This window comes from Ascaphus truei, chromosome 17 (assembly GCF_040206685.1).
Source record: "Ascaphus truei isolate aAscTru1 chromosome 17, aAscTru1.hap1, whole genome shotgun sequence".
Taxonomy (NCBI): Eukaryota; Metazoa; Chordata; class Amphibia; order Anura; family Ascaphidae; genus Ascaphus; species Ascaphus truei.
Window position 1 is genome coordinate 34,514,774 of NC_134499.1, and position 26,917 is coordinate 34,541,690.

The 26,917-nt window shown below is 37.1% G+C and overlaps 1 protein-coding gene across 36 annotated transcripts in view; it reads left to right on the plus strand.

Moving 5' to 3' along the window:
- The window catches only part of CADPS (calcium dependent secretion activator), a 312,099-nt gene that overhangs the window by 247,280 nt on the left and 37,902 nt on the right, over positions 1 to 26,917 (plus strand). For 12 of the 36 annotated variants that reach the window (XM_075574751.1, XM_075574737.1, XM_075574749.1 and 9 more), the window contains 8 exons: positions 2,992 to 3,147; positions 8,644 to 8,791; positions 13,980 to 13,994; positions 14,520 to 14,594; positions 15,780 to 15,863; positions 16,534 to 16,566; positions 21,771 to 21,878; positions 25,232 to 25,279. In XM_075574751.1, the coding sequence (XP_075430866.1) occupies positions 2,992 to 3,147; positions 8,644 to 8,791; positions 13,980 to 13,994; positions 14,520 to 14,594; positions 15,780 to 15,863; positions 16,534 to 16,566; positions 21,771 to 21,878; positions 25,232 to 25,279 (667 nt within the window). The remainder of the gene's footprint in view (positions 1 to 2,991; positions 3,148 to 8,643; positions 8,792 to 13,979; positions 13,995 to 14,519; positions 14,595 to 15,779; positions 15,864 to 16,533; positions 16,567 to 21,770; positions 21,879 to 25,231; positions 25,280 to 26,917) is intronic. The other 24 variants (XM_075574756.1, XM_075574766.1, XM_075574767.1 and 21 more) reach the window with 9 other exon arrangements.

Genomic DNA, 26,917 nt, shown 5'->3' on the forward strand with positions numbered 1-26,917 from the left:
TGCAGGATTAGCATAGTATCTGCATCATTTCCTTTTTCGCTTCTCCCTCAATGAAAGCAGAATTCACGATAAAATAAAAACTCTCTGTATCTTTTGCTGAAGGGGGAGAACCGCTGATAGCCACAAGAGTTGATCGATATGATAAATAAATGTTACAATTGCCAAGAAAACATTTCCCTGGTAAAACTGGAAATCAAATCCTCTAAACTTTTGGCACATATAAAAATGAACAGTGTAACTTTTAGTGTAGAAAGTCGCGGTTTTGCTTTAGTAAGCATGCGTTTTAATTTGAATTGTGGTTACTGATCTTTGCACATATTATCCATGGAAATCTGCCCATATGGTTACATTGTAAAAGTTCAGCAGATTTTGGCATAAACTCGCACCCTGTGCTAAATCAGGGGTGCTCAACACGAGTCTTCAAAACCCCCCTCCCCCTCCCCCCCCATTCCAACAGGTCAGGTTTTCAGGATATCCCTGCTTCAACACAGGTGGCTCAATCAGAGGCTCAGTCTTCGACTGCGCCTCTGATATAGCCACCTGTGCTGAAGCAGGGATATCCTGAAAACCTGACCTGTTGCGGGGACTTGAGAACTGGAGTTGAGAACCCTTGTGCTAAAGGTTCGGAATATTGTGTTTATAGATATTGACCAAAAAGCATTTGTAGACTTCTGTAAAATCCACAGAAACATGTAACACTTTTTCATTGATTTACATTACTTTCAACTAATCTGTGAGGATGAATTTTTCCAGGTTTACTGGATTATATATATATATATATATATATATATATATATATATATATATATATATATATATATATCAAAGCATAAATTAACCACGGGTTTAAATCATCACATTTTAAGGAGAAAATATAACGTTTCAGAAAACTAAATATTAAATATTTTTCATACTTGCTGTTAAACGATTGGCATGAGAAGTGTCTTTATATATAATTCTACATTGCATTATAATAACCATATGCACCAAATATACATTATTTACTTAGGAACATCATTGAAAAACTGATTTCAATTTGTATAATATTCTAATTGTGGAAATAGAAAATGCAAACGTGCGTTCTCCACAAGAAATAAAAAAATCATATTCATGCTTTGATGACTGTGTTAAGGAAAGGGTAGTTTAGGCAGAAGCTAAATTTTCCTTTTTACGCTTTTTATCCCTTCTATGTGCATGATCTGACTGTGACATTGTTTTTGAAAAGATATGGATCCAAGCTTTAGTTTATGACAACTTTAATCATCAAAGTATGTTGTTTTATTAGGGGAGTAATGACAATTCAATTATCAGAAGTATTCCAATTGTGAGACTTTCAAGGAAAAAAAAAAAGACAAGACATTTGAGAGATCTCTCAAGCCAGATGGGTGTCAAAATGTTGTTGCAATAGACACCAATTATTACATTTGTGTGTACTCTGTGATTTAAAACATAAACTGTTCCAAAACTCAGTTTAGATTGAAATATATATATATATTTTCTGGAACAGAATTGTCTTTTCGGATTTTCTTTCTTTCATTGCAAAGGTTTGCATCGCCAAATATTTCATGTCATAGAACCAAAGTACACGATTCTATATCTTTTCACATCTTATTTTCCTCTTACTATCTGTCATTATAAAGGACATTGTTTAAGTGGTACCTTTTACCCTTGCCAGATACATCTGGAAATATATATAATTTGTACCTAAACTGTAAACCAAAAGTGGTCAACTCCAGTTCCCATGGCCACCAACAGGTCAGATTTTAAGGATATCCCTGCTTCAGCATAGGTGGCTCAAGCAGTGGCTCAGTCCACGACTGCTCTACCTGTGCTGAAGCAGGGATATCCTTCAAACCTGACCTGTTGGTGGCCCTTGAGGACTGGAGTTGGCCTCCCCTGCTGTAAACTTTGTTAACACAGGATCTCAGGCCACCCGTGGCATGCTGGGAGTATGATTCTCACCCTACTGTAGCCATGTGTGCACTAGCTATGTTTTGCCCTGTGGCATTAACTCAATGCAGCTGGCATTTGTCACAATAGAAACACCCACTCTCATCTGTTTCTATAGACGATGTCAGTACAAGTGGTAATGCATGGTGTGTCCAACATCTTATAAATTACTGTGTTAGCATTAGTGGTATGCGAGGAGAGCGTTAAACATCAAGAAGCTAATGTGGCAATTCGAGAGGGAAAAAAAAAATAACCCCCACAAAGAATGTCTAAGAAAAGGCTAGAGATCCAGGCATTTTCAGCATGTGCCAAAACCTAATCATGACACACGCATGTGAACAACTTTGAGGGGACTGCATGAGACAGAAATATATCTGCTACGAACAACATCGATGTATGTTTTATCTGTTTAGAGAGCAAAAAAAAAAAAACGAATCATTTTCGAGATCCGAGCATTGTCCAGTGGTCTGGTTCATGAAAAAATGGAACAGTAAACTGAACCCAAGATCTTTTCTCAAAGCTGCCATGTTGTATCACAGCTGATGGCATCGAAGTTAAGTTTCTTCACAGCTCTTCACAAGATAAATCATGTCCTCGCTCACCACGTGTTAGCACTATCCTTTTACCTAGTAGCCCTAAACTCCTTCCAAAATATATTCCGAAAACAATGCATGAAAGTGGAGCCCTGATTTTTAGTAACTGCATATTCAAATGTAGTTTTTACTAATCAAGGCTTGTATTCCCCAGTTTGTAGCCTTAATTTCAATAATTACATACGTTAATGTGATTATTAATTAAGGGCCAATTTTTCCTATACAAACGATCCAGTTTTGTCTAATTTTATTTGTTATGTCAGCAAGTTAGCATAGGTCAGTGTACGGTAAAACGTTAAAACCCTGATGGTGGAGATCCCAAACATTTTGTTTTGAATGTTTAAAGATGGTGACTGCCCTCCTAAAATTAAAAAAAAAAAGCTCTCCACATCAGGAATGTTATTGTTGACTTTACTAAAAAAATCTTCTCCTTATGTTATTCTGACAGTAACGGATCAGCCACCTCCGAAGATCTATTTTGGAAACTTGATGCCCTACAAACCTTTATTCGGGACCTTCATTGGCCTGAAGAAGAATTTGGGAAGCACCTTGAACAACGCCTTAAGCTTATGGCAAGTGATATGATCGAGTCTTGTGTCAAAAGGTAAAAATTAGCAACATTTAAACCAACATCAATACCTTGTACTGTATATTACGCATGACATTTATGTATCATGAACTAGAAATGTCTTTATAAGTGTTTTTTTAAGTGGTGGATTCAGACTTAACACAGAATAACAAGAATCAGACATGTCTCCAATTTAAAGTGGCAGACCAAGCAATCTCATGTGTGTTTTTTTTTAAGAAATCAGTTCTGTACAATGAGAAAATACTTGTAGCATTTAAAAAAAAAAAAACACTGAATTACATTTTTAATTTATTATAATGTAACAAGCATTATTTGTTTCTATAGCAACCATTTACAAAGTCACATCCCCTTCCTCTTCTGAAACAGGCTCTGGCATACACCTTTTTGAGCCCTGCCCTCTCTCTAGCACTGTACCAATTGTATCTAGTGACTGTGGTCACATGATCTTCCCCACAGGACTTTGCATCTTTGGTCCTCTTATGCTGCCATTTAGTGAACCCCTGAGCCGAATATTCTCCGATCGATCGGCTATTTAGCTAATTATTTATCATTATGTGTATTGTATTGATGCGCATATTAAATTGGAAAAAATGGCAGCTTATACTACTGCTTTAACATTATCCACTGGTAAAATTCAATAGTTATCTATTTTGTAGGTGCAACACTCACAATTTTGACTTCGTAGTGGCTTTGGATGTAGAGCGAAGTAAAGTGAAGCAACAAACATATTTTCGTGGCTTATTCTATATTGACCGACCTGCCGATTGGGCTATTTTCAGATTAAATTCACCATTGACTTATGGGGAATATTGGCTGGAAACGGCCTTCTCTGCCACTTAGGCGGATATACTGTAGAATAAGTCAGTTTTTGCAATCCTTTGGAAAAGGCATTCCTTTTTTAGGTCTAATACACACATTTAAGTATGAGAGTATAGTGCAAAGTCTGTCAGAGTTAACATCTGAGCAAAGACATCAGCCTGAAAGCCCGTGATTAATGGATTGCAGAAAACATCTTTATTAAGGTAAAATTATTCATCTTACTCCCTACAATATGTCAGAAATGTGATGTAATTATAGGCTTCTGACCTTGGGGCACATGGCTCAGAAATCCTAATGCTACTTCTGATCCTATCAATGATTATGGAACTTTAGCTAGTGACATACAGTAATGTCAGGCTACAATATCCAAAGAAAAGACCAAGGGGCTTATTCTTTTCGGCCGACATTAACCATTGAAGTCAATGGGGAATTCGGGCCACAGATGGCCCGCTTGGCCACTTGGGTGGATGTAGAATAAACCCCTAAGTGAGAATGGGGTGTGTTGCTAAGACAAAGCACAATATTTTGGGGGAACTAGTTCCATTTACGTAGCCACTAGAGATAAGTGGGTGGATTCCGAAATAAATATTTGGCTATTTCAATGTGCCCCCTAAAGCATTACGTTTTCTAGCTTTTTGTTAATTTAAGGATAATGTTTAGTAATTAGTCTTCTCATCGTTTAGATGGCCAAAAGCAGTACTGTTTAATCAGCCACTTATCTCAAAGTGGCTGAAAAAGTGTTGGTGCTTCTTTAACACCTTTGAGGCATTTTTCTGACCAATGATAAATGGACATTGAAGGTATCAGGGCTGTTATGAACATACATGTTCTTTGTTATTGCACTTTCTGCCCTGGCTGAAGACTTGCTTAGCATTCTTAGTGGCTTTTCAACACTATTTAGGTGACTTAGTTTCAAAACATGCAATGGCATGTTATAATTCTTTCCTATAAAATGCAATAATCTAATTTATTTCTAAATATGTAAAAGCATGCAGGCACTACAGGCTTTTTTTCTGCTACAAGTTTTCCTCCATTTCTTGAGGCATATTATGAATCTGATTTGTTAAGAATATTTGAAGACTTACATGATCACTATTGGCATTAGAGAAAGAGGAGGCGAGCAAACCGGTTGGAACCTAATTGAAATTAATCTTGTTAGGCAGTCGTCAAGCAGCTAGGATTTATACTTCCAACAGCTTTTTTTTTTTTAAATATATATATATATTATATATATAGATAGATATATTTTTTCTCTTCTAAAGGAAATGCTTGCAATAAAAGTAAAAACAAAATATTTTTGCAAATCAATTATAAACTTTTCTTATTACTAGATATACATCATTCAGTAGTCTACTCTACAGTTACTTATTAGAAAACAATTTAAAACATATATATATATATATATATATATATATATACATACACACACACACACACACACATATATAATCAGGATATACATTTGTACATATAAATGTATAAAATATATATACACATACTGTATATACATTCTTTAAAAAAAATTTTTTTGCTGCAACCTAATTGGTTTTGGTTTGGAATATTTAAAAAAAAATATGGGATAAAAAAAAATCAAAATAAGTAGAAAATATTTTTAGCAAATATTGCAACAATTGTTTTTAACTTTTACCCTTTTTTTTCCAAAAGTTTTTTTTTTTTCATGGTCTCAAAAGTTAGCACAATTTATATATAATAATAATAATAAATCTTCTGGTTTTTGCTTTGAATTATGCTCTGATTCCAAAGCTCCCTCCAGGATTCGAGTCGGACACCCGAGCTAATGTAAAAGTTGGCAACCCGCAAACCTGCCCATCCTTATTATTACTCATTCTAATCCTGGTTAACATTAGCTTGTGTAGTTTATCATGCAGACACCCATATTGTGCTGTGTAAGGCAGATTAGAACTTTATAATTGCGTATAGCAGCTCTAAAAAAATAACACTTCACAAGATAATGAGTGGTTACTTCACATATGGCTCCGTTTTAGGTTTCCATAAAGTTGTCTTGACTGAACCATGAAGTATTTATCCACAAGTTTTATTTTCCGATACTAGACAAAATAACACTTCTGCGGACAGATGGCATCTGTGATACATTCTACATTAATTGCTGATTTCTTGTCTCATTGAATGGAAGAACTCACCTTTATTCTCATTTTTTTTGGATAATATAAGGTCTAGAAGTGTGAATTGAAATGGGTTTAGCTCACGGGGGAGGGACAGACAATATATTTCATAATACACAAATTAGTGAAAAAGAATGTCAAGGAAAAATGAATGGCTTCTCTATTCTAAAAATAATTGCAAATGATATATATATATATATATATATATGTATATATATATATATATATATATATATATATATATATATATATATATATATATATATATATATATATATATATAAAAATTTGCATGTGGGACAACAAGGTTAAGATTCCTGGATGAATAAATACATCTCTCTTTTTTTTCATACTCAAGTCCTGCATCAGCACAGGTGGCTCAATCAGTCTTTGATTGAGCCACCTGTGCTGAAGCTGGGATATGCTGAAAACCTGACCTGCTGGGGGCTTGAGAACTGGGGTTGAGCTCCCCCGCTGTACAATATAAATATCAATTCCATACCGCTCAACTAAGTAATAAAACAATGCAATAGAGAATGTATTACTGTTCACTCTTATATTGCAATGGTGTACGATATAATCTGGTGACATATTCTTAGTTTGCACTAAAACACTTCCTGGGAAACCTGAAATGATGAGTTCTTGTTATTCACAAAAAAAAAGCAATTTATTCATGAATTTGAAGAAAAGAAAAAAAAAAAACATCTTCTATATTTCATAGAATAAATAAATATAGAATGTTAAGGATACGTGGTATTAACCATGGTCTCTGATCAATAGACATGTTTCTCTGAAGTCTCACAGTTTGGTGATTGTTTTTACATAAAATACAAGCGATTCACCATAAATAGACATATGCCAGATCTTGGCGTGACACCCTTCCTACCACATAATCATGGAGTGATTAACCACAGTGGCATTAGTTTCTATCCTCTCTGCTGCTTCCTTTTGCCAACACCACATGCCTAAGCTAAAAACCCAGTTTGCACCCTGAGTTTTCTTTGAAGTCATAGGGAGCAGATGGAGCCTTCATTGAGGCAATTAGAGCTCCACGGGCAGCACAAACCACCAGCTGCTCCACGGGGCTGGGATGTGCCCAGAATTTTCAAAGCACTATGGGGCATATGTATCAATGCAAAAGTGGAGCAATCCTGGGTGAAAAACATTGCTCCAATCCTATTTATTTTAATGTTTTTTTTCTTTTTCTTTATACATATGGGGCATTTTAATGCCCCAAAACTGCACCACTCTTGCCTTTGTACATAAGCCCCTATATAGGTGCCACTTCTGTAAACAAAATTCAAGCAATCGGTAGACACCTTGTCAAGTGTATGGTTTAATGCCACAAAGCTATTAATGATGTAAACCCATTTAGTCAACCCAATATATATTGTACGATATATATATATATATATATATATATATATATATATATATATATATATATATATATATATATATAAAGAGAGAGAAGACTCTATTGCACACCCATACATATAGGGAGATGTATATGTGTGTGTATATATATATTATAAATATTCTTTTTGATTATATTCTTTATTTTCTCTGTCAACCCAACTTTCAGAGAAATGCTTTATAATTAAGTCATATTCACGAAGACAAAATAACTGCAGCATTGTTTACTGAGTTACTCAGTTACACAGCGCTGTACATAGACTTGTGCAGCCATAGTCCCTGTCTCTGCCTACTGTATGTATGGTGCCTGGGAAACAGGGAGACAAAGTGACCTGCCTAACAGCACGAGGAGCGGACACTAGAGAAGGGCTTCCCTGCTTCAAAGTTAGCGCCTTTACTCACTGAGCCATTCCTTCAGCGCATGGCTTCAGTGGGAGTTTCTGGGTCGTAGTGCCTCGACCGGGGCTGAATTTAGTTCCAATCATTTGAATGGAGCTAAACCTTTCTTCGGGACGGGGACACAGCTTCACAGCATATTGGAAAGGGGTCCAAGTCTGCCAGGTCTAACTTTTAATAGGTATTAAGTACAACAAAATAGTAGAGATGTGATTACAGTACATTACGGTTGTGATTGTACCATAAATGAGTGCTTTCAATGTATTCAATGTATTCATCTTTAATGTATATATGGGGCTAGTCCAAGGGTGGGCAACTCCAGTTCTCAAGGGCCCTCAACAGGAAAGAGTTTACGGATATTCCTGCTTCAGCACAGGTGGCTCAGTCAAAGACTGAGCCAGTGATTGAGGCACCTGTGCTGAAGCAGGGATATCCTCAAAACCTGACCTGCTGGTGGCTCTTGACGACTGGAGTTGCCCACCCCTGGACTAGACCTTTACTATCAACGTATTCATTCTGTTGTACGTTTGCTTCGCTTGGTGAGCTGTAAGATGAAGTGAGATCAATCAATGGGATTTTTCTAATGCTCCAACTACCCAACTTGAGTAACGTAGTTACTGTATGTTTCTTGAATATGATAGGTGGAATCCAACACACTTCTGTTTATTTTAGTACTGATGTTTTATTGCATATTTAATCACATATATATATATATGCATCCCATTCTTTTTCACAGAACAAGAATTGCATTTGAAGTAAAGTTACAGAAAACCAGCCGATCAACGGACTTCCGAGTACCACAGTCAATATGCACCATGTTTAATGTTATGGTTGATGCCAAAGCTCAGTCAACTAAACTGTGCAGTATGGAAATGGGCCAAGAGGTAACACTTATTACTGCATTAGTGAGTCATGAATATGTAGAACTGCTTATTAATGGGATGCTCAACCGCTGCAAAGTCATAAGCATCACAGAGAAAGAAGGGTGGCTAGCCTTGGTGGTCCTTTCTTCTAATTGGTAAAGTAACAAACAGGTTGTGTGACACCTGATGAAGAACACTGTGCGGTTCACAAACTTGTAACTCCAATAAAATATACAGTACTACCTTCTTCTCCCTCCAATGTTACTTTGCTACATGTCATCACAGAGGTAAGCCAAACTCATCTGTCTGGACATTCGAGTTTTATCAACCTCACCTATGATATGAATTCTATCACATATATGGGTACCAGATCTTCCATCTAATTCTCCTCTAGTTGATCTGTTTCCCTGTTTGGCAATTTCCATATATCGTCTGCCCTCTCTTCCACTTGACACTACCAACCAATATCAACCTGGTATTGTATATGGGGTGTTTCGTCTGGCTCCCTTTTTAGCCCCTCTTGCTCCATGTTCTCCTGGAGGTTACACACTATTTTCCTGGTAGGAAGAATTCATCAGTTGTATACACTGATGTCATCAGAAATTGTTAATATTTCCGGTTGTGTGGTTCAGTCATACGGCAATTCAATACTTTGCAAAACCCTGTAATTACGTACAATGCATAGGATATCACATTCACTGTTTTCTAACTGCTTCCGCCAGTCTAACTAAGGTTTTATGAAACTGGTGCCACTGCGGCCTCTAGTATGAAATGGGTAAAGTGCAAAGGTATCATTATTGAAAGTAAATGCCATCGTCCCAAATATCACCGTTCCACACTTTGAAAAGTTCAACATGTTTATCATCCTGTAGGAGTTATTGTTGTTTAAAAACAGATGCATGAAAATAAATAGCAACTAGAGTTACATATTTCATCCGTGGTCCAAATGTTTCTGTATGTTGTATTGTGCAGAAAGGTTTCGACACAAGATGCCAATCTATGCCATGCATGGGTATGAGTGGGATATGAACGTTCTTGCTTGGTGGTCAGACTATTGCAGATTACATATACATCAGGCAATTGTATGTCTTCAATGATGAGATTTTTTTTCTTTGCGAGAATAAGCATTGACCTCTAGGCAGACTGACCTATGAAAGCTGTATTGGCCAACTTTGCCTAATTACCTACAGCCAAAACAGTCGTCCCACATTGGCCTGTAACACTCTAAACAGGTTTATTCTCAGCCTGATCCAGTGATGTGAGCATCTTCATATTATGGAACCACATGACCCAAATAATAGGACAGCGATTCAAGATCTTTTTGCTGTTTCATAAAGTTGGAGAACCTAAAATCCACTAGGGAAGAATAAGTAGTGTCCATATTATGTATAGGAACAATATACAGACTTTTTTCTGCCGCGTTTTTTTAACTTTTGAGTTATATTTTATAATCAGATTGAGATTTGATATATTTTTACTCGTTTTTCCCTTTCAGATGAATACTTATGTCTTGGTGTCAGATGGTAGCCTACCACTGTTTCAATAACTATATTTTCAAAACTATGATGCTAATTTTATTGCAGTAACTGTTTTTCTCTAACTGCCTTCCTCTGGATCAGAAAACTGTAAATACAAATATAGGACACGTATCTGTCGTTTAGCATAGATTGAACTTGATGGACATATATCTTTGCCTATCTCCATCATTTCCAAGGTAATGCCAAAAAACGGCTATCATCCACAATGGAACTTTCCCCATATTTTAATTGTGGGAAACATACAGTACAAACACAACGTTTCACATTCAGTTGTTTGGAAGTTTGTAACAGAGAAGACATGATTACAAGTGAAACTAAACTTTCTGATAAGGCAGTCTAGTTATTTCATTTGTTTTTTTCTCCATAGGCCTTTTAAGCTATTGTGTTGCTTATATGCCATGTTCACTAAGCAAGTTAATGTACAGTATATTAGTATAACTAATACTGCCGAAAAGGGTGTTAAAAAAATAACATTAGGGATTCTGCGTATTTTCTTCTTTAAGAAGCTGTTGTGTGTTAAACAATTCCGAGGTAATGTAACCAAATGCCGAGTGACAGTTTCCGTAGTATGGTATTTTTAAAGAATAGCTGAGCTGATAGACACATAAAACAGATGTAAATTATCAGTGCATAAGTTACTGTCTGACACTGAACTATGTTACTGTACGTTTCAACTTGTCTTTCAAAGTTGTCTTTTTAATTGAATCTGCCGATCTGACCCACTCCTACTAACAATGTATCAGTGGCACTTTGTATAATGCCCAGTATTCGCTGCATATGCAACATTTTCAAACCTTTATATGCCAGCTAAAGAATTGGAGCAGGAGTGGCTATCCTGCCAGGATATCCCTGCTTCAGCACAGGTGGCCCAATCAGTGGCTCAGTCATTATGACTGAGCCACCTGTGCAAATGCAGGGATATCCTGAAAACCTGACCTGTTGGCGGCCCTTGAGGACTGGAGTTAGAGAGATAAATAGAGGTATCGGTGCATCGCTTCATGTTTCCCTGATTTAAGCTCAACCTAAGTAAAATGTGTCTTTGAAATGCTAGATAATAGATAATGAATGTCTGTTGCGTTTCTGGTTCTCTGCACGTAGAAATTCTTGGAGAAGGGATTTAATTGAAAATCATCTGCATGATATGCTTGTCAATACATTTCACGCTGTATTATTTTGCACACGCCTCCGTCATTATCTGTTTTGCTAAAACCCATAATTTATCAACTATAAGTTAACAAATAACAACCATCCAAACACTACTGAGGCTACAGTGTGTGACACAAGGGCACGCCGCTCGTTTTAACAGTGTTTGTTTGGATTAATCGATTTTAATGCGGTGTCCTATTTTTTTACATTTGTTTTTGCCGTACATATTTTCCATTTCTGGATTTTGTTCTGAAAATGTATTTTCAGTTCATATGGCCACCGAGCATGCAATTACAAACACACTGTAATACCACCTGTTATTTATATTATTATAATTCTTTCAAATCTGAAATTCCTAATTATTGTGTTTCTCATGAATATATTATTGCACAGTTTTTACACCACAATTAGCCGCGACAGGCTGCATGTAAAAGCGAAAATAAAAATAAACCTTTGAAATGTGCATAACACAGGTTTCCAGCTCACCCGAGAAAAAAGTGAAAATTATACAATTGTTGTTCAGAGATGCTTTGTGTTCTGCGGGTCTTTCATTTATATCTTGTAGACATTTTCATTGTACTTTAGCAGTCGTTGAATTTAGAGAACGTGGCATTCAAAGTTAAAGTAGGGAAGGTCATTTGATAAATGTGTATCAAGGCAAAACTGATGCAGTTCTGGCCCCAAAAAAACAGTACTAGTTGTATCAAAATAATATCCCTTTGCAAAGAATAGATTTTTTTTCATTGATAGATGTGCTAGTTTTGACCCAGAATCGCACATATTTTGCCTTGCTGTATAGGCCCTTGAGAAATTGACATTTCACATATCCGTTCTGTGAATGATGTCTCTCAGAATTTAATTATTCTCTCTTCTACTCATGCATATTAAAAACAAATAGATAGGATGTAGTATATTCTTCAAATTGTAATAGCTGTAAATTAGTTTTGCCGGAGTCGTTCATAAATACAGAGATACAGTACGTATAGCCAGCGCTCTCACAAAATGTAGCATTAGAAAATAATGATTTCAAATAGTGATCCTCAACCTTGTCCTAATATCAAATAAAATAAAAGGGATAATTTCCTTGGCAGCAAAGCGGTTATTTGTACTGTACAAACATGTTATTGTCTTGGTAATGTCTGGTTCCTGCCTTCAATTACCCCAAATGTATAGTCTATGGGAAAGTCTGCTAAGTGTAGAGCAAACGTTTCGTTAAACATCAAGCCTACAAATGTAGCAAGACTTACACTCCCCCGTGACGCGAGCGGCCGAGCCGCGGCTACGGTCAGCCGGAATCATTATCATTTTCTTCGCCTATGATACCCGGTTTGCCGTGAGATGTCCGTGGGGGGAACCGCAAATTGCAAATAAATGCTGGGGATTTACAGTTGCTGTTTTGTGGCACCGGGAAGGGTAAGGCTTGCTACATCTGTATATACTACTAAGCGTCGCAGGTGGCTTTTGTGGCACAGGGAGATCCCATTTGGTGATTATAATATAATATAGTATTACACTAATAATGTATACTGACTAATACTAGTTCTAAAAATATATACACATCATTCTGTTTTAATTTAAAATTGCATCAATCGGGTATACCAAGAGGCGATGTATCAAACATCTTTTCAAACAACCAGTTATGCGTTATATATGTCTGTATATGTGTATTACTATTAAAGCGCTCAAATTTTGAAGCAAAAACAAATGTAAAATAATAGGCCACCAATTGTTGTGTCTTTCACATGAAGGCAGTTCTCCACATCTATCACTTTAAAGCGGCAATCCATGCATTTTTTATGTTATTTTTTTACACCGGATTGAAGCAGGGCGTCTCCGGAGCTGAACCCCATTAATTTCAGCTCCGGGGACCCCCTGTTTCCGGAGATACTTACCTCCATAGTAGGTGCCGGTAGCTGCTCTGGCCGAGATAGCTGGGGTTTAAAGTTTAAAGCTCCCACGTCACACGGCCCAACAGGAAACCGGACCTGGTGATGTCACCGCTTCCTATTGGCCCGCGAGGCCCTTGTGCTTTGAACAGCGGCCATCACGTGATCGCTGCTCGCCGAGCGGAGCAGCTATCCGCACCTACTACAGAGGTAAGTAACTGGAAGCAAGGGGTCCCCCCCCCCCCCCGGAGCTGAAATGAATGGTTTTCTGCTTCAGAGACCCTCTGCTCCCGTCCAGCGTCAAAAAAAAACAGAGAAAACAAATGCATGGTTTGCCGTTTTAAACCTCTCAGAAACTGGCACAACAGCACAATGTCACATACACCATCAAGGCAGGCTGTCTCTACGGTTAGACTTCTAATAATGATCATTACTCTGCATCACTACAGCATTTGTATTGATAGCACTGAGCTTCTGCACATCATACATACATCATACATATTTCTGTTTATAGTCTCCATTCTGATTTTTTGTTCATTCTGTGTTTGTTTTCATTTAACATTTTCTGTTACCTCCACGTATTCTTTCCTATGTCTCATGCCACCTTCCTCTTTATTTCTGTTCCCGACCATCCGAAAGTTTGCTAAACAGTGGGTAAGTGTGTCTACCGTTTTCAACTGTCGTGTCACTCCTCACTCCCCAACGTATAATTAGCATTTATATCAGTTTTTCTTCGTTCCCTTCTGTCGACGTGCGCATTGTTTTGACTTCATTAGCATTTTAAACAGACATTAATGCAAACAAGTGAAAATGAATGTTCAGAGATATATACTGTATATATATATATTTTTTTTAAACATCCCTTTATTTAAATATTGTATCCCTTTTTTTTTTGCACAAAATATAATGTATCTTCACATTTGTAAAGAAATGTGTGGTTTTGTTATTGAAAGGGTAATATTGTTTTGCCGAAGACAGGCAACAAATTGTGTTACTAGGTACTATGGTATGTACAAAAAGGGTCATCAAGGTAATTAACAGTTTATGTTCACAGCTGATACTTTTACATTTAAAAAGTAACGTTGGAATATTTACTTACAAAAAAGCCTGATAATCCCAAGGTCTTTGTGTATTCAGCGTTCTAATATTTGCCTTTTTGTATCTTTTTTTGTTGTTTAGCACCAGTACCATTCAAAAATTGACGAACTAATTGAAGAAACAGTTAAGGAAATGATATCGCTGTTAGTGGCTAAGGTAACAATCCGCTTTAGGTGGTCCCGCTGAATGAAAATCTCACTGTAGGTATGAGGGCTCATTTAAAACAACAGAGTTGATCATCAAAATAGAAAATATGCAAGTTTCAGGCACGCATTTTACATTCAATTGATTAAGTCCATACATCTATCTTTAGCTTGCAAGGTTTGTGGGTTTATACAGACATCTTTCAATTTATATAAAAGGTCCCAATTAATTATATGTGAGTTTTTTTTATCAGCTCTATTCTTAGCTATTACATTTCTTTGCATATACCTTAGAGAGCGCTTTTAATCTGTGCTGTTAATATATATATATATATATATATATACACATATATATATATATACACATATATTATACACACATGTATATGTATTGTGTAGACCTATACTTCTCTCCTTGAGTCTTTCGTAGCCTGGAACGGTAAGCAGGGACCTCAATGCATTAGAAACCCCACCTGCTGTTACGGGGATACATATGGACCTTGCTAGGTGGTTAACTCCACACTGTTGATAAAATATGTAACACTTTACTTTGCAACCCACAACAAAGCATTGCAGGTTCCATGATCACAAGAGGTTAAATATATTATAAAGGTGCTGAACAAATAGTCTCAGTGTAAAAATGAAGCAGATGGCATCATTTTGCGTGTCACCCATTGGCGCGTGATTAGAAGCATCTATGATACTACAGGTGTGCTGGCAAAAAAAACAGGTTTGCGTTGATATTTAAATGAACCATGTAAGAGTAGCAACATGTTGCAGTTCCCTTCAGGGCTGATAATTCTCTTTTTTTCTGACGTGCATAGATCAGGGATGGCCAACTCCAGTCCTCAAGGGCCACCAACAGGTCAGGTTTTCACGATATCCCTGCTTCAGCACAGGTGGCTCAATCAGTGGCTCAATCAGTGGCTCAGTCATGAGTCACAGTGACTGAGTCACTGATTGAACCACCTGTGCTGAAGCAGGGAAATCCAGAAAACCTGACCTGTTTGGTGGCCCTTGAGGACTGGAGTTGGCCAGCCCTGGCATAGATTCTCTCTTGAAGTAAGGGTTATGACGAGTACTACTATATCAATAGTCATTTATGGTATTTGTGAGTGGAAACATCTTGATTGCAATGTTAAGTGCCACAAATGAGAATGGGGCTCACCAATTAATTGACTTATTCCTTTATTACTAGTTTGTCACTATTCTAGAAGGGATTCTGTCCAAACTGTCCAGATATGACGAAGGAACGTTATTTTCCTCGTTTCTGTCCTTTACTGTAAGTGAATATATTTTCTGCCTTCTCTCTGTATGTCTTGTGTTCTATTGCGTACATAAAATTCTCCGCTCTCTCTAAGATCTCTGTGCAGAAACATTAACTAGCGGAATAAACTAGGTACATTGCACAAACTGGCAGTCACATTGTTACATCTTTATCAATCGAATTCCATGTGCAATAAATTCTCATTTAACCTCTTCACTGCCAGGGGTCCACGGGTACTGAAAATAAAAAATTAACTGGTAACTCTGCGTCTGGACTTTGATGCCTTGTGTATAATGCACTAAATGAATATAGCGTTAAAATGCTAATGAATAGCAATTAGAATTATCTTTCCAACTTGAAAAAGTAGTTCTCAAACTCCATTTATTATCCTGGGTAAAAGGTTTGAAACAAAAGTACAATTTCCCTATCACATGTTGCTGAAACAATGGCTAATTTGTTTTTAAGCCTACATCAATCGAAAGCTGATCACTTTTGGAAGCAATAAAATCAACCAAGCGCACGTTTAAGCGAGTCCCATTTTCAGAAGGCAGACAAGTGCTGGCTAGATCGTTTTTGTTTTAATTCTGTATTATCCTCATGTACCATCAATTGTCTCATCACCAATTTGTAATTCTAGAAACAAGACAATAAAATAGCCTTACTTAAGTGTCCTTTTCCCTTTAAGGTGAAAGCAGCTTCCAAGTATGTGGATGTCCCTGTAAGTATAATTTAAATGTTGGCTTTTTGTGAAAATGATTTGGTGTGTTTCTTGCATGCGGCAGAATTAACTGCCCCCGAAATAACCTCTGTTCTTAAACAATACTTGTCATTTTGTCCAATAAACCTTCATGCCGTTATTTTAGGGGTGATTCTGCAGTGCTGAATGTTCTAGGATTTACGTCAATGTGAGCAGACCATAAACATTAAAATATTCATCTGGTTTCCTCAATAATAGCACAATTTTGTAGAGATTTGCTTTTCATTAATTGCTTCAGTGGCTTCCACAAATCAGTGCGATCAACAGTGAATTATCTATTTCGATACTGCAAAAAGTTGATCTTTAACAGTATTATACACTGACATATCTTATACCAGTGTTATTTGCAGGACATGACTCAATAACGTAAGGAGATCTTACCGTTTATAAGTAAAACACTTAAACGTGGGGGGAAATTTGCATTTAAATTGAGGTTAAGCACATGCATATTGACTAAGATTTGGATGTCCTGGTTAGCTTTCATAAATGCACAGCACTTCAAGTGTGTTCATTATTTAAACAGTCTGTCGGTGGTAGATTCAGAAATGAATTCTACCTTCAGTGATTAAAAATGATACTTTACACTACTTATCTAAATATTCTGTTAAACCCTTTGTACCCTGAATACGCTACGTGCAAACTCTCTGCGAGGCAATATCCTTTACAGGTTATTAGAATACAATTTTGTAGTGATCTATTGTTCGTCCAAAATTAAAGTGCAACTCAGTAACTGCATGTGTCCATATGAATATCAGCATTTTCACATTGTCCTATTTGTTAGGCAACCTTTAGCAGTACAACATATAAAGGCATCATTGTTTGTACCAGATACCTTTAAAATACCTGGAATAATAATAATAAGAACGGTTTACAGTATATGGTTTCATAAGCAGAATAAGTAGAAAATGTCTCAATGAACAGATAGATTAATTGGTGACTGCAAATTCGTATCCAATATTCCCCCAATAATGTTTTAACAAAATTGTAATTAATATAAATCATTAAAATCATCTTCAAGGAACCAGTGAACCCGGAAAAAAACAAAACTGTTGGTTTTGTATGCACAAGAGGAAAAAAGTAACACTTTTTTTGATGCATGTTAATACGTTCACCAATTCATTTTGTGACCAGCACATACTGTGGATCAGCAATCATTAGATGGGGTTTTACGAACGTGAAAACAGTGGCAGCTGAACATCTGACCTTATTGCTTTCAAAGCCACGGGGAGCGACAATGAATTATTATTTTAATACATTACCAAAAAAAGTGCCCTGTATGTTATTTGAGTAAAAGGAAGGGGGGAAAACTGCAAGCAACAGGAGGAGTTATTTCCTGAGCCTCCTACAACTTTCTAAAGCATTATTTTGCGTTTGGGAATTTTCATTTGACCCCCAATATCCTATGACTTTGGATGTATATTTCTGCCTTTATTTCATTTACACACACTGGTTTTTGTCGGTATATTTTTTTTGTATTTTACCGTGGGGGAGAAAGGCATTTCTTGTTACCAGTTGTTACCCTATTATAGTCAGTAGTTGAAGTGTGAATGTACTGTATTGGGTGGCATGGAGCAGTACTACTGTACGATTCTGTATCTCCAATCCCTCTTTTCCCCTTTTTTTTAACCTTCTTAATAATGGAGGGTTTTGTCCCTTTTATACTCACCCTAACTTATTTGTGTACCTGTTTAATACCCTTTTTGAAAGTTGAGTACACCTGCTTGTTTACTAAGATGCTCTGTTGCATTCAAACAACTTACTACTGATTTGATTGAACTTTAACCGAGGCTTTTCTAGTTGTACATTGTGTCTTCTTGTTTATAAATTAGATTTCCTAACTAACGGGACCTTTTTATGTAACCTGTTTTGCCCTTTACTCTTCTTGATCTCATATACTTTCTTTTTTTTAACTAGAAATCCCTTTTTTATTTGTCGTTATATTCCAATTGTTTTTCAAGTTAATTAATCCAGTTCTTTTATATTTAATTTCAGTCTGAAAATCATTTTGATACCATTTGCTTAATGGATCACCACAGCCGAGTCTTAGTCCATGATCATATAAAAATAGGCCATACATGTGGCTGTCAGTCTTTAAGGAGTTAATGAAGGAGGAATTACCGCAGACAGAACCAAAGAGTTACCTATATTGAGTTACAAGAGCAGGTTCCATGAGTGGCACTGATTAACGAGTGTGATATAAGACGCTATAATTAAGCCAGCCATTGTTTTGCAGAAGTCGTTTTGAAATTTTAGAAATACTGAGAACCCAAGAAAACGGAAGAAAGAATATCCATTAAAAAGAGCTCTCCATTATTGTTGTTTGTTCCAAAATAATTATCACTGTGAAATGCTTTTTTACCTCTTTTTTTTTTTTCTTCTTCTGTAAGCGTATAGCATAACAGGGGATATTACAAGCCTTTGACTGAAAAGGAAGCCAAGTGGGAATGATTATAGAGTATGATCTGCAAAGCACATAAAGGTTTATTTACACATCGCTCTGCAGTCCTAGAACTGTGGATGGGACCATCCTGCCCCCATATTGCAACTCCTTAGCACTGCTCGTATGCAGTATTATTTATATCTAACCCTTCAGTGGGGTGAAAGGTCCCCCTCCCCCAGCACTAGGGGCGAATCCATTGTCTTGTACAGATTTGAAGATTATTAATGATACTAAGCCTTTCAAAATATAAAGAAAATCTCACATCCTCCGGCACTGTTGCTAATATTTTTTTGCATACTGCAGCATTCGGTAGGCCTTTGGAACGGACAGACATATTTCAATAGGCTCAAAGTAAACTTGGCTATTTCAAACGAAGTATAAGAACAGCTCGGAAAAGTGCGTCATTTACATTAAAGACAAAAAAGAAACCAATTTATTACATGGATGCCTGTGATTTCAATGAATGCCTACAAAAAAAAAGGGTTTCTTCTTCTTTTGGGGCTCTGAGGACATACTGTAGGAACAATTCTTGCCATTTGAGCAGTAACGCTTATTTAAGTTACATTTTTCACCGTGACTGTTTGGTAGTACAGGACTTCAACGATTGCAGAGAAACTGGCACAGAGAGTGTATTGGAAATGGTGTATGGATTTGTAACACTAGCCTATGACCACTTCTAGATTATTCTCATTTGTTTTTCAAATTAATACCTTGTCATTGTTTCAGCAAGTGTTAGGAAATGTTGCCACGTTCATAGTGCCACGTATTGCCCCCCTTTGCTAGATAATTGTTTGTAAAATTACTGTCCTACTGCTTTGCAAATGCCTCTCATTTTCACCATGGAAATTACACAGGAGTGTTAACTAACGTCAATTTACAGGGCCTGACAAACACATTTTTTTTTACAAAGAAATGATGGTTTGAGATCAAAGGTAAAACACAGTAATGAAAGCAAGACTTAATGGTTATTTGCAAACATATTATAAAACAAGACCTAATGGGTATTTACCATATTACAGCATTCATGAATAATCAACAATGTTGGGATTCTTTTTAAACGAGATTTGCCCAACAGAAACAGCTTCTTTTTCCAGCTCATGTTGCCTTTACTGACTCAGAGTTACCAGCTAGTTTACAGTCCCTGACAGCTGGAGAGACTTGCAATGTATTGCTTTGTGCCGTGCTTTGAAGTACTCTCCAACATTAAAGGGGTTATTGATATGTAAAAAAACAAAAAACTAAATTAAAGTAACCACTGTCTGTCTTAAACATGTCCATAACATAACCGTTTGTTTCCAACAACAGTACTCGAGAAATTCAATCCTAAACATATACTATGTGTGTGTAATAAATATTACGCATCTCACTTTTGTAGGCTGTTTACTGGTAACAGTATTTTTGATTTAAAACAATGTGTGCACAATGCCTTTATGGGCAATAAAAACATGTCTACACAGTAGGTATTCTGTTTTTGCTAAAATGAATCACCAGTAGAGTTAATGTTGCATATTACTCATTCAAGAGCAGTTTCAAGCCGCTTTAAAAAAAACAAAAAACAAAAACGCTTTATCTGTGCCAACATGCAAGAAACGTATTGATCCAGTATTTTATAATAACACATATCCTAAGTCCGAGGAGCTGAAGATGAGATAAAGTTGTTCAGGATTTTTAACACTAACAAAATATATGGCTTGATAAAATATAATAATATAGTATGTGTGTCAGGTAACCACTCCTTAATACAGTACCTGTACCACTCCCCAACCAACATGAGGATACACCCAATTAAAATAGGTTGTAAAATGGCTCTATCTATTTTTGTAAAGGGTTTTTTAACCAGCGGAACAGGTATTCAGCTGACTGGGTGTTGGTTATGGAGAAGGCGGATTACATTTGAGTGGATACACCAATCTTTTTGTTACATATTTCTCTAGAACTAGGTCAAAAGCCTTCTGCAGTGTATTCAAATTATTTTTCTGCCTTTTTGAGATGTGATCACAATACGATTTCGAAGGAGAACCGACATTTTAACAGTTCTTCGGTTTTCTGTGTTTCCCAAAACTTTCTCTGGAGGCACATTGATGAATCTTAAAACAATCATCTCAAATAGCAATTAATGAGAACTCCCATTGTTATATTTCCCTTTCTACATATACAAACAGTCTCTCTGATAGTTCATATTTCTGTGGTTAGTACTAACAAGAAGTACGAATATATCCCCTTATTAGGGACACCCAAAATTGTGTTGTTTACTGTTTGCCAAAAATTTTGCCATTTTTCCCAGAATATACTAAACCTCCCCAAATAAATGATTCAGAAAGAACGAGTAGCGATAATAATTTTCGAAAGAACACACAGGAAGTATTCCTTTTCACAGAAACATGTTTCAACTGTTTCAGGACCAAAATATAACCTTCAAGATCCCGCTTGCCATCTTTCAGAAGAATTATGTTGGCTATACTGTACCTACACTTGTGTATTTAGGATCATATTTACTAAGTGGTACTAAGCCATAAGACACCTTGAATGGGCCATAGACAGACTGGTGCTTTAGGACTTAGCACTGCTTAGTAAACAGGACACTTACATCTTTTTGGTGTGTTACACTGAATTGGTTAAAGACAGGTAAAACAAAAATATATGTCGTAAAATGGAATATCATTATACTGTGGACAAGGAAAATGAATCTAACCAGTTCCTCTTTTATTTTGTTTTTACCCCACAGAAGCCGGGAATGGACCTTGCCGACGCCTATGTGACATTTGTACGCCACTCTCAGGATGTCCTGCGTGATAAGGTCAATGAGGAGATATATATAGAAAGGTTATTTGATGTAAGTAAATGCCTTCTCCTCCTTGGACAGCAAGGGGGAGACTCTCCAAAATGTGACAAAATAAACGACAAGGGGATAAGTCACATTTTGAGAAAAGTGATCTTTATAACAACCTACCCCTTCCCTCTAAGACTCTTATCTGCTATCTTTTCCGCTTTAAATCTGTACTCTGGTGTACTGTGTCTTGGTCTATGTGTGATACTAATCATAGAATGGTCCAGTGTAAACAAATATAATTTTGAAAGCAGCAGCGTCAGCATTTAAAAAAAACCCATTTTAACATTTATTTTAACTTCCCTGTAAAACGAAAGACGTCTGTTTTTCAATTCTAATATACATTTTTCCTCTAACCTGCATTGTGGTTATTTCCCTTAATAGTCTTTTCGTTTGTAAAGCTGTGACCTCCACATAAAAGGTCAAATCTAATCTTTACTTAACCTGTGCAGAAAAAAAATGCATGCACCTCAATAAAAAAAAATAAAAAAATAGAACAGATAAAAAGACTAGCACTTAACAGAATTAGGAAGAGAAACAAGTTTGTAATAAGATAAAAGTTACAGGAGAGTGTAAAAGTTAAAAAAAAAAAAATGTTTTCTCAGTAGTTTTTCTGTTTTAAGCAAATGGATATTAAAGTTTTTCAAAGACTTTAATTATAGATTTTCAAAGACTTTACAAGTGAGGGTTAATTAAAATTAGGCCTTTCAGGATAAATTAAATATAGTTGAATTCATTGCTGTTTTTAAAATAAATATATTTGTTTAATGACATTCTTTTTCAATCATATATTTCAACATATTTCCCTGGAAATAAACAAAATAGGAAGGTGGGCTAAAATGCCTATTAGTTAGACAGTTTTAAAATGTACTGTAACAAAATATGTAGACATTTTTAGATATGTTTAATGTAATACAGTGATACTGACTCAAGGTAACAGACAGCATTGTCGCAAAAAAAGGACTAAGCAGCAAAACAAGTTCTTCTTCATCCTCACGGGAAATGAACATGCTGCGCTGTATAAGGCAGGGGGGCACAACTCCAGTCGTCAAGCCCCCCAGCAGGTCAGGTTTTAAGGATATCCGCGCTTCAGCACAGGTGTGCCGAAGCAGGTGCTGATTGAGCCACCTGCGCTGAAGCATGGATATCCTGAAAACCTGACCGGCTTGAGGGGCTTGAGGACTGGAGCACCCTAAATATAAAGGATTCTTTTACAATTCCTGGGTCGTTAGCGTGCAGCAGGCAGATATAGGTGGGAGTTAATAAGCAGAATAACCCGCTTTGACGTAGTCGGCTTTTATTTATTTTTCCTTTTATTTTTATTTTTTTTGCAGCATGCGCATTTGAACAGGGTTCTAGATGAACATGAGCTGCTGCTTAAACCAAGTTAACTCTCTGTCTGTATGTTCCCGTTGCCTTCATTGTGTGAAACATATTTCTGTCTGTAAAAATGTACGGCGTACGCCCCGACGTTGACAAACATTTAACATTTCCGTTCTTAACTCTAGTAGGTCTTCTGTGTGGCATGTCTTTCTGTAACCGTGACACATCTTGCCTTCTCCTCTGTCACACTTGAAGTGATGTCGTGTGCAAATCCTGCCTTTGATATACCTGTGCTCAGAACCATCCATTGCTTGGCTTCTTTTCTCATTTGCGTCCACGGTGTGCTGAGAGCGTCGGTTTCCAACCGAACATTCTATACTTTTATCTTTTTTTTTCCCCCTCCCCGCATTGCCTTTCTCCGAAGAAACCTTTTTTTCTCGCTTTATAATTTCTCACTCTTTCTCTCACTGATATCCTGCAGATTAAAATGGAACTTATCTCTCATGTCAAATGTTTTATCACATTATATCAAGTGGCATGAATTAGAGTCAAATAATCTTCCTGTGTACATCTACTAGCATGACCCACATCCACTGAGAATGCCTCAATCATGCATAAAGCCACTGATAGCTCCTTGTCGTTCTATGCATGCATACTCCTCTGAAACGTAAAGCCTACTGCTGAGAAAAATAAAGTCACCCATCCAGTAGGCATTGAAACCAGAGACAACCCACCAGAAAATGCAGTCGTTCTGCAAATTGGTAAAACCTTTTCCTCCACCAGTACTTCTCCAAAACGTCTGCGGTTTGTTCTTTTCGATGCCTATGTTGCCTTTTCTGAGTCCTGTTCCTTATATTTCCGTACGACAGTGTTTGTTCTGTATTTCCTCGTGTCATCTATATTTTTCATCTGAAACTAATTTGTTCTAAAAGTCACTATTGTACCTAGGTAAATATCTAATGTTCTTGGGAAATGACACAACGTTGCTTACGATTCGGTGGTTTAAAGAAAACAGCAGAAACATCATTTTGATGCCCATTTGGGTTGATTGATATAATGTAGGTATAATAGTACTTGGAACAAGTTATTACAGAAAAAAACATAATCTCAATACTTTTTGTTTTTGACCAACACATAATTTCACTGAACTACTAATGTGCTTAAATCCGGATGACATTTCGTTATGAAATATAATCACGTTTCTTTAAGTACTAATATTGAAGCGTTATCTAGTTCACCAATTGTACTAGCTACTACAAACACACAATGTGTTCAACAATGTCATCGCAAAACAGGAAAATGTTAATGGTTCAATGAATCCCAGAAAGTATAGTGTAGTGATCTTTGCATTCAACATATATTGAACAAAAGCAGAGACACAATCTTTATTACCACATTCAGTTTACTTCTATTTAGATTTAAATAATTGTAGCACAGATGCATATCTAATGTAATGAAATCCACATGCACCTAAATTGAATCTGATAGCACAGAACCTGCAATATACAGATTGTTATGTTAAAGTCCAAATTGCTGCAAGCAGACTGCTAAGAATATGAATTTAATGGTGCACCTTCATCAGGAGTGGCCAACTCCACTCCTCAAGGGCCATCAGCAGGTCAGGTTTTCAGGCTATCCCTGCTTCAGCGCAGGGGGCGCAATCAGTGGCTCAGTCTTTGACTAAGCCACTGATTGAGGCCCCTGTGCTGAAGCAGTGATTGATTGAGCCCCCTGTGCTGAAGCAGGGACTGATTGAGGCACCTGTGCTGAAGCAGGGATAGCCTGTAAACCTGACCTGTTTGTGGCCCTTGAGGACCGGAGTTGCCCACCCCTGACCTAGATTATAAAATGTTTACAAAAGCACTATTTCACATGTTTCATTCCCCAATATTGGACCTGTTCTGCCTCCTCCCCGTCCTGTGGGAAGAATTGTGTGTGAACCTCATCTTTTGTGGAACTTTATTTCCTTGAGATTCTTCCCACAGTTCACTTTTACATTTCCCTTTTATTTACCCCTCTTGTTTTTCCACTTTTAGAAAAGGCTGGATGATAATAGTTCTGTCATGTACCTGAGAATATTTGAGGTAATTTTTTTTTTATCATCTAAAATGTTAATTTCGTCCATCTCCTTTTCTCAAAATCACAATTTATTTTTGCATCATCTTCCTGTCTTTTTTTTTTTACTGCACTATTCACAATCTGTGTGGTGTGTGGTGGTTATTGATGCTTTCAGAAGATTATTCTGATATTGTTTTTTGTTCTGCATTTAATCTCCTTTTTCTCTCTGTATTTAATGGCGTATTTACTGTACTGCTTTACCTTGTTATAACTTTGCTGTTTTTTTGTTTTTTTTTATATGGGAAAAAAAAAATGTCATCGAGAAGTTTCCCTGGTACTGAAAACAAAAAGCTGACAGAAGAAATCCTGTGGCTAATCTCCAACATTAACTGTGTTAACATAAGGACACTGCAATGCATTACTCTGCAATTTAGGGGTACTGCATTGCAGTGGTAATATAAATATTGTTAGAGAAGTTGTTTGGGATACTTTCTGTACGTGTACAGAAACTTTATGTATAAATTCTGAACTCATCATCTTGATTCATTGATAAACATTAAATAAGTTATGGTGGGTAAAAAAAAAAAAAAGGCCAAAAAACCCTCCACCGTACAGTGCAGAGTTAATAGAAATCCCACTTCTGGGTACATTTGTATGTCACAGACAGGTCTGCAACCCTGTCTTTTCCCCATTATCTCTTATGCTATCACAATGCTTCCACTGCAGCCAGGGATTCTGGGTCATGACATGCAAATGAGCACATGGACCCCTATAAGCTTATGCCTGCCGCATTACAGAAGCTTTTCAGCACAGCCTGGGTTAATGAAGTGCAGAGCCAGTAACCCTATCTACAGATGGCTTCATTTTAAAAAAAAAAAAATTAAGATCGGACAGTGAGGTGTCTCACTCCTAAAAAATGCACCCATGTCCACCGTGTGGTATTAGGTGCGCTGCACTTGTGACCGTCCTTTTCTGTAATCAGGCCAATCCTTTGTCTTTATCAGTATCTCTTCAGCGAGAAGGCAATGGAGAGTCCCGATGTTACCACTGATGTCCTCTTTCTGTTCCCTTCTCGGCCAGAAGGCCAGACAGATGGGTCCAAGTCCCAGAGGGTGTTTGGCCCGCCGGCTTACTAACCCAAACATGGGCTTTTCTCTCGTGAGAGAGAGGGGCGACCACAGACCAGCACATAGTCTTAGTCTTCTCTGCAGAAAAGTGGGTGACTAACAATCCCACACCCAACGCACAAAATCCATGGTGCGGGTGCTTCAGTGCGCTGTGGGATGCAGTGCAGTAGTGCTCCAAAAAAATGAAAATGTGCTCAAGTGCAACCCGGCCAAAAGGTCAGGCTGGTACTAAAATATTCAGCTACATCTCAGTCGGAACAGTGCGAAAAATATAAAAGTCGGTGCACAAATATTCCGTTCAGGTGCCAAGTGCTCTAGCGATGGAGACTACAATCACAACCCGAAGGAGGAACAATATGGACCCCCCACATGCTGACAAGACTTGGAGTGGTAGAATAAAATGCCCAGGCTCTTTTATGTCCACATTCTTGGCCAAGCCAGAGGCTCAAGTGCAGTCCTAGAAACACTACACTTCCCTCCTCCGTGAACTTAAGCCGCTTCATTGGCTTGGGTACTCTTGCTTGAGTCTATCCTCCC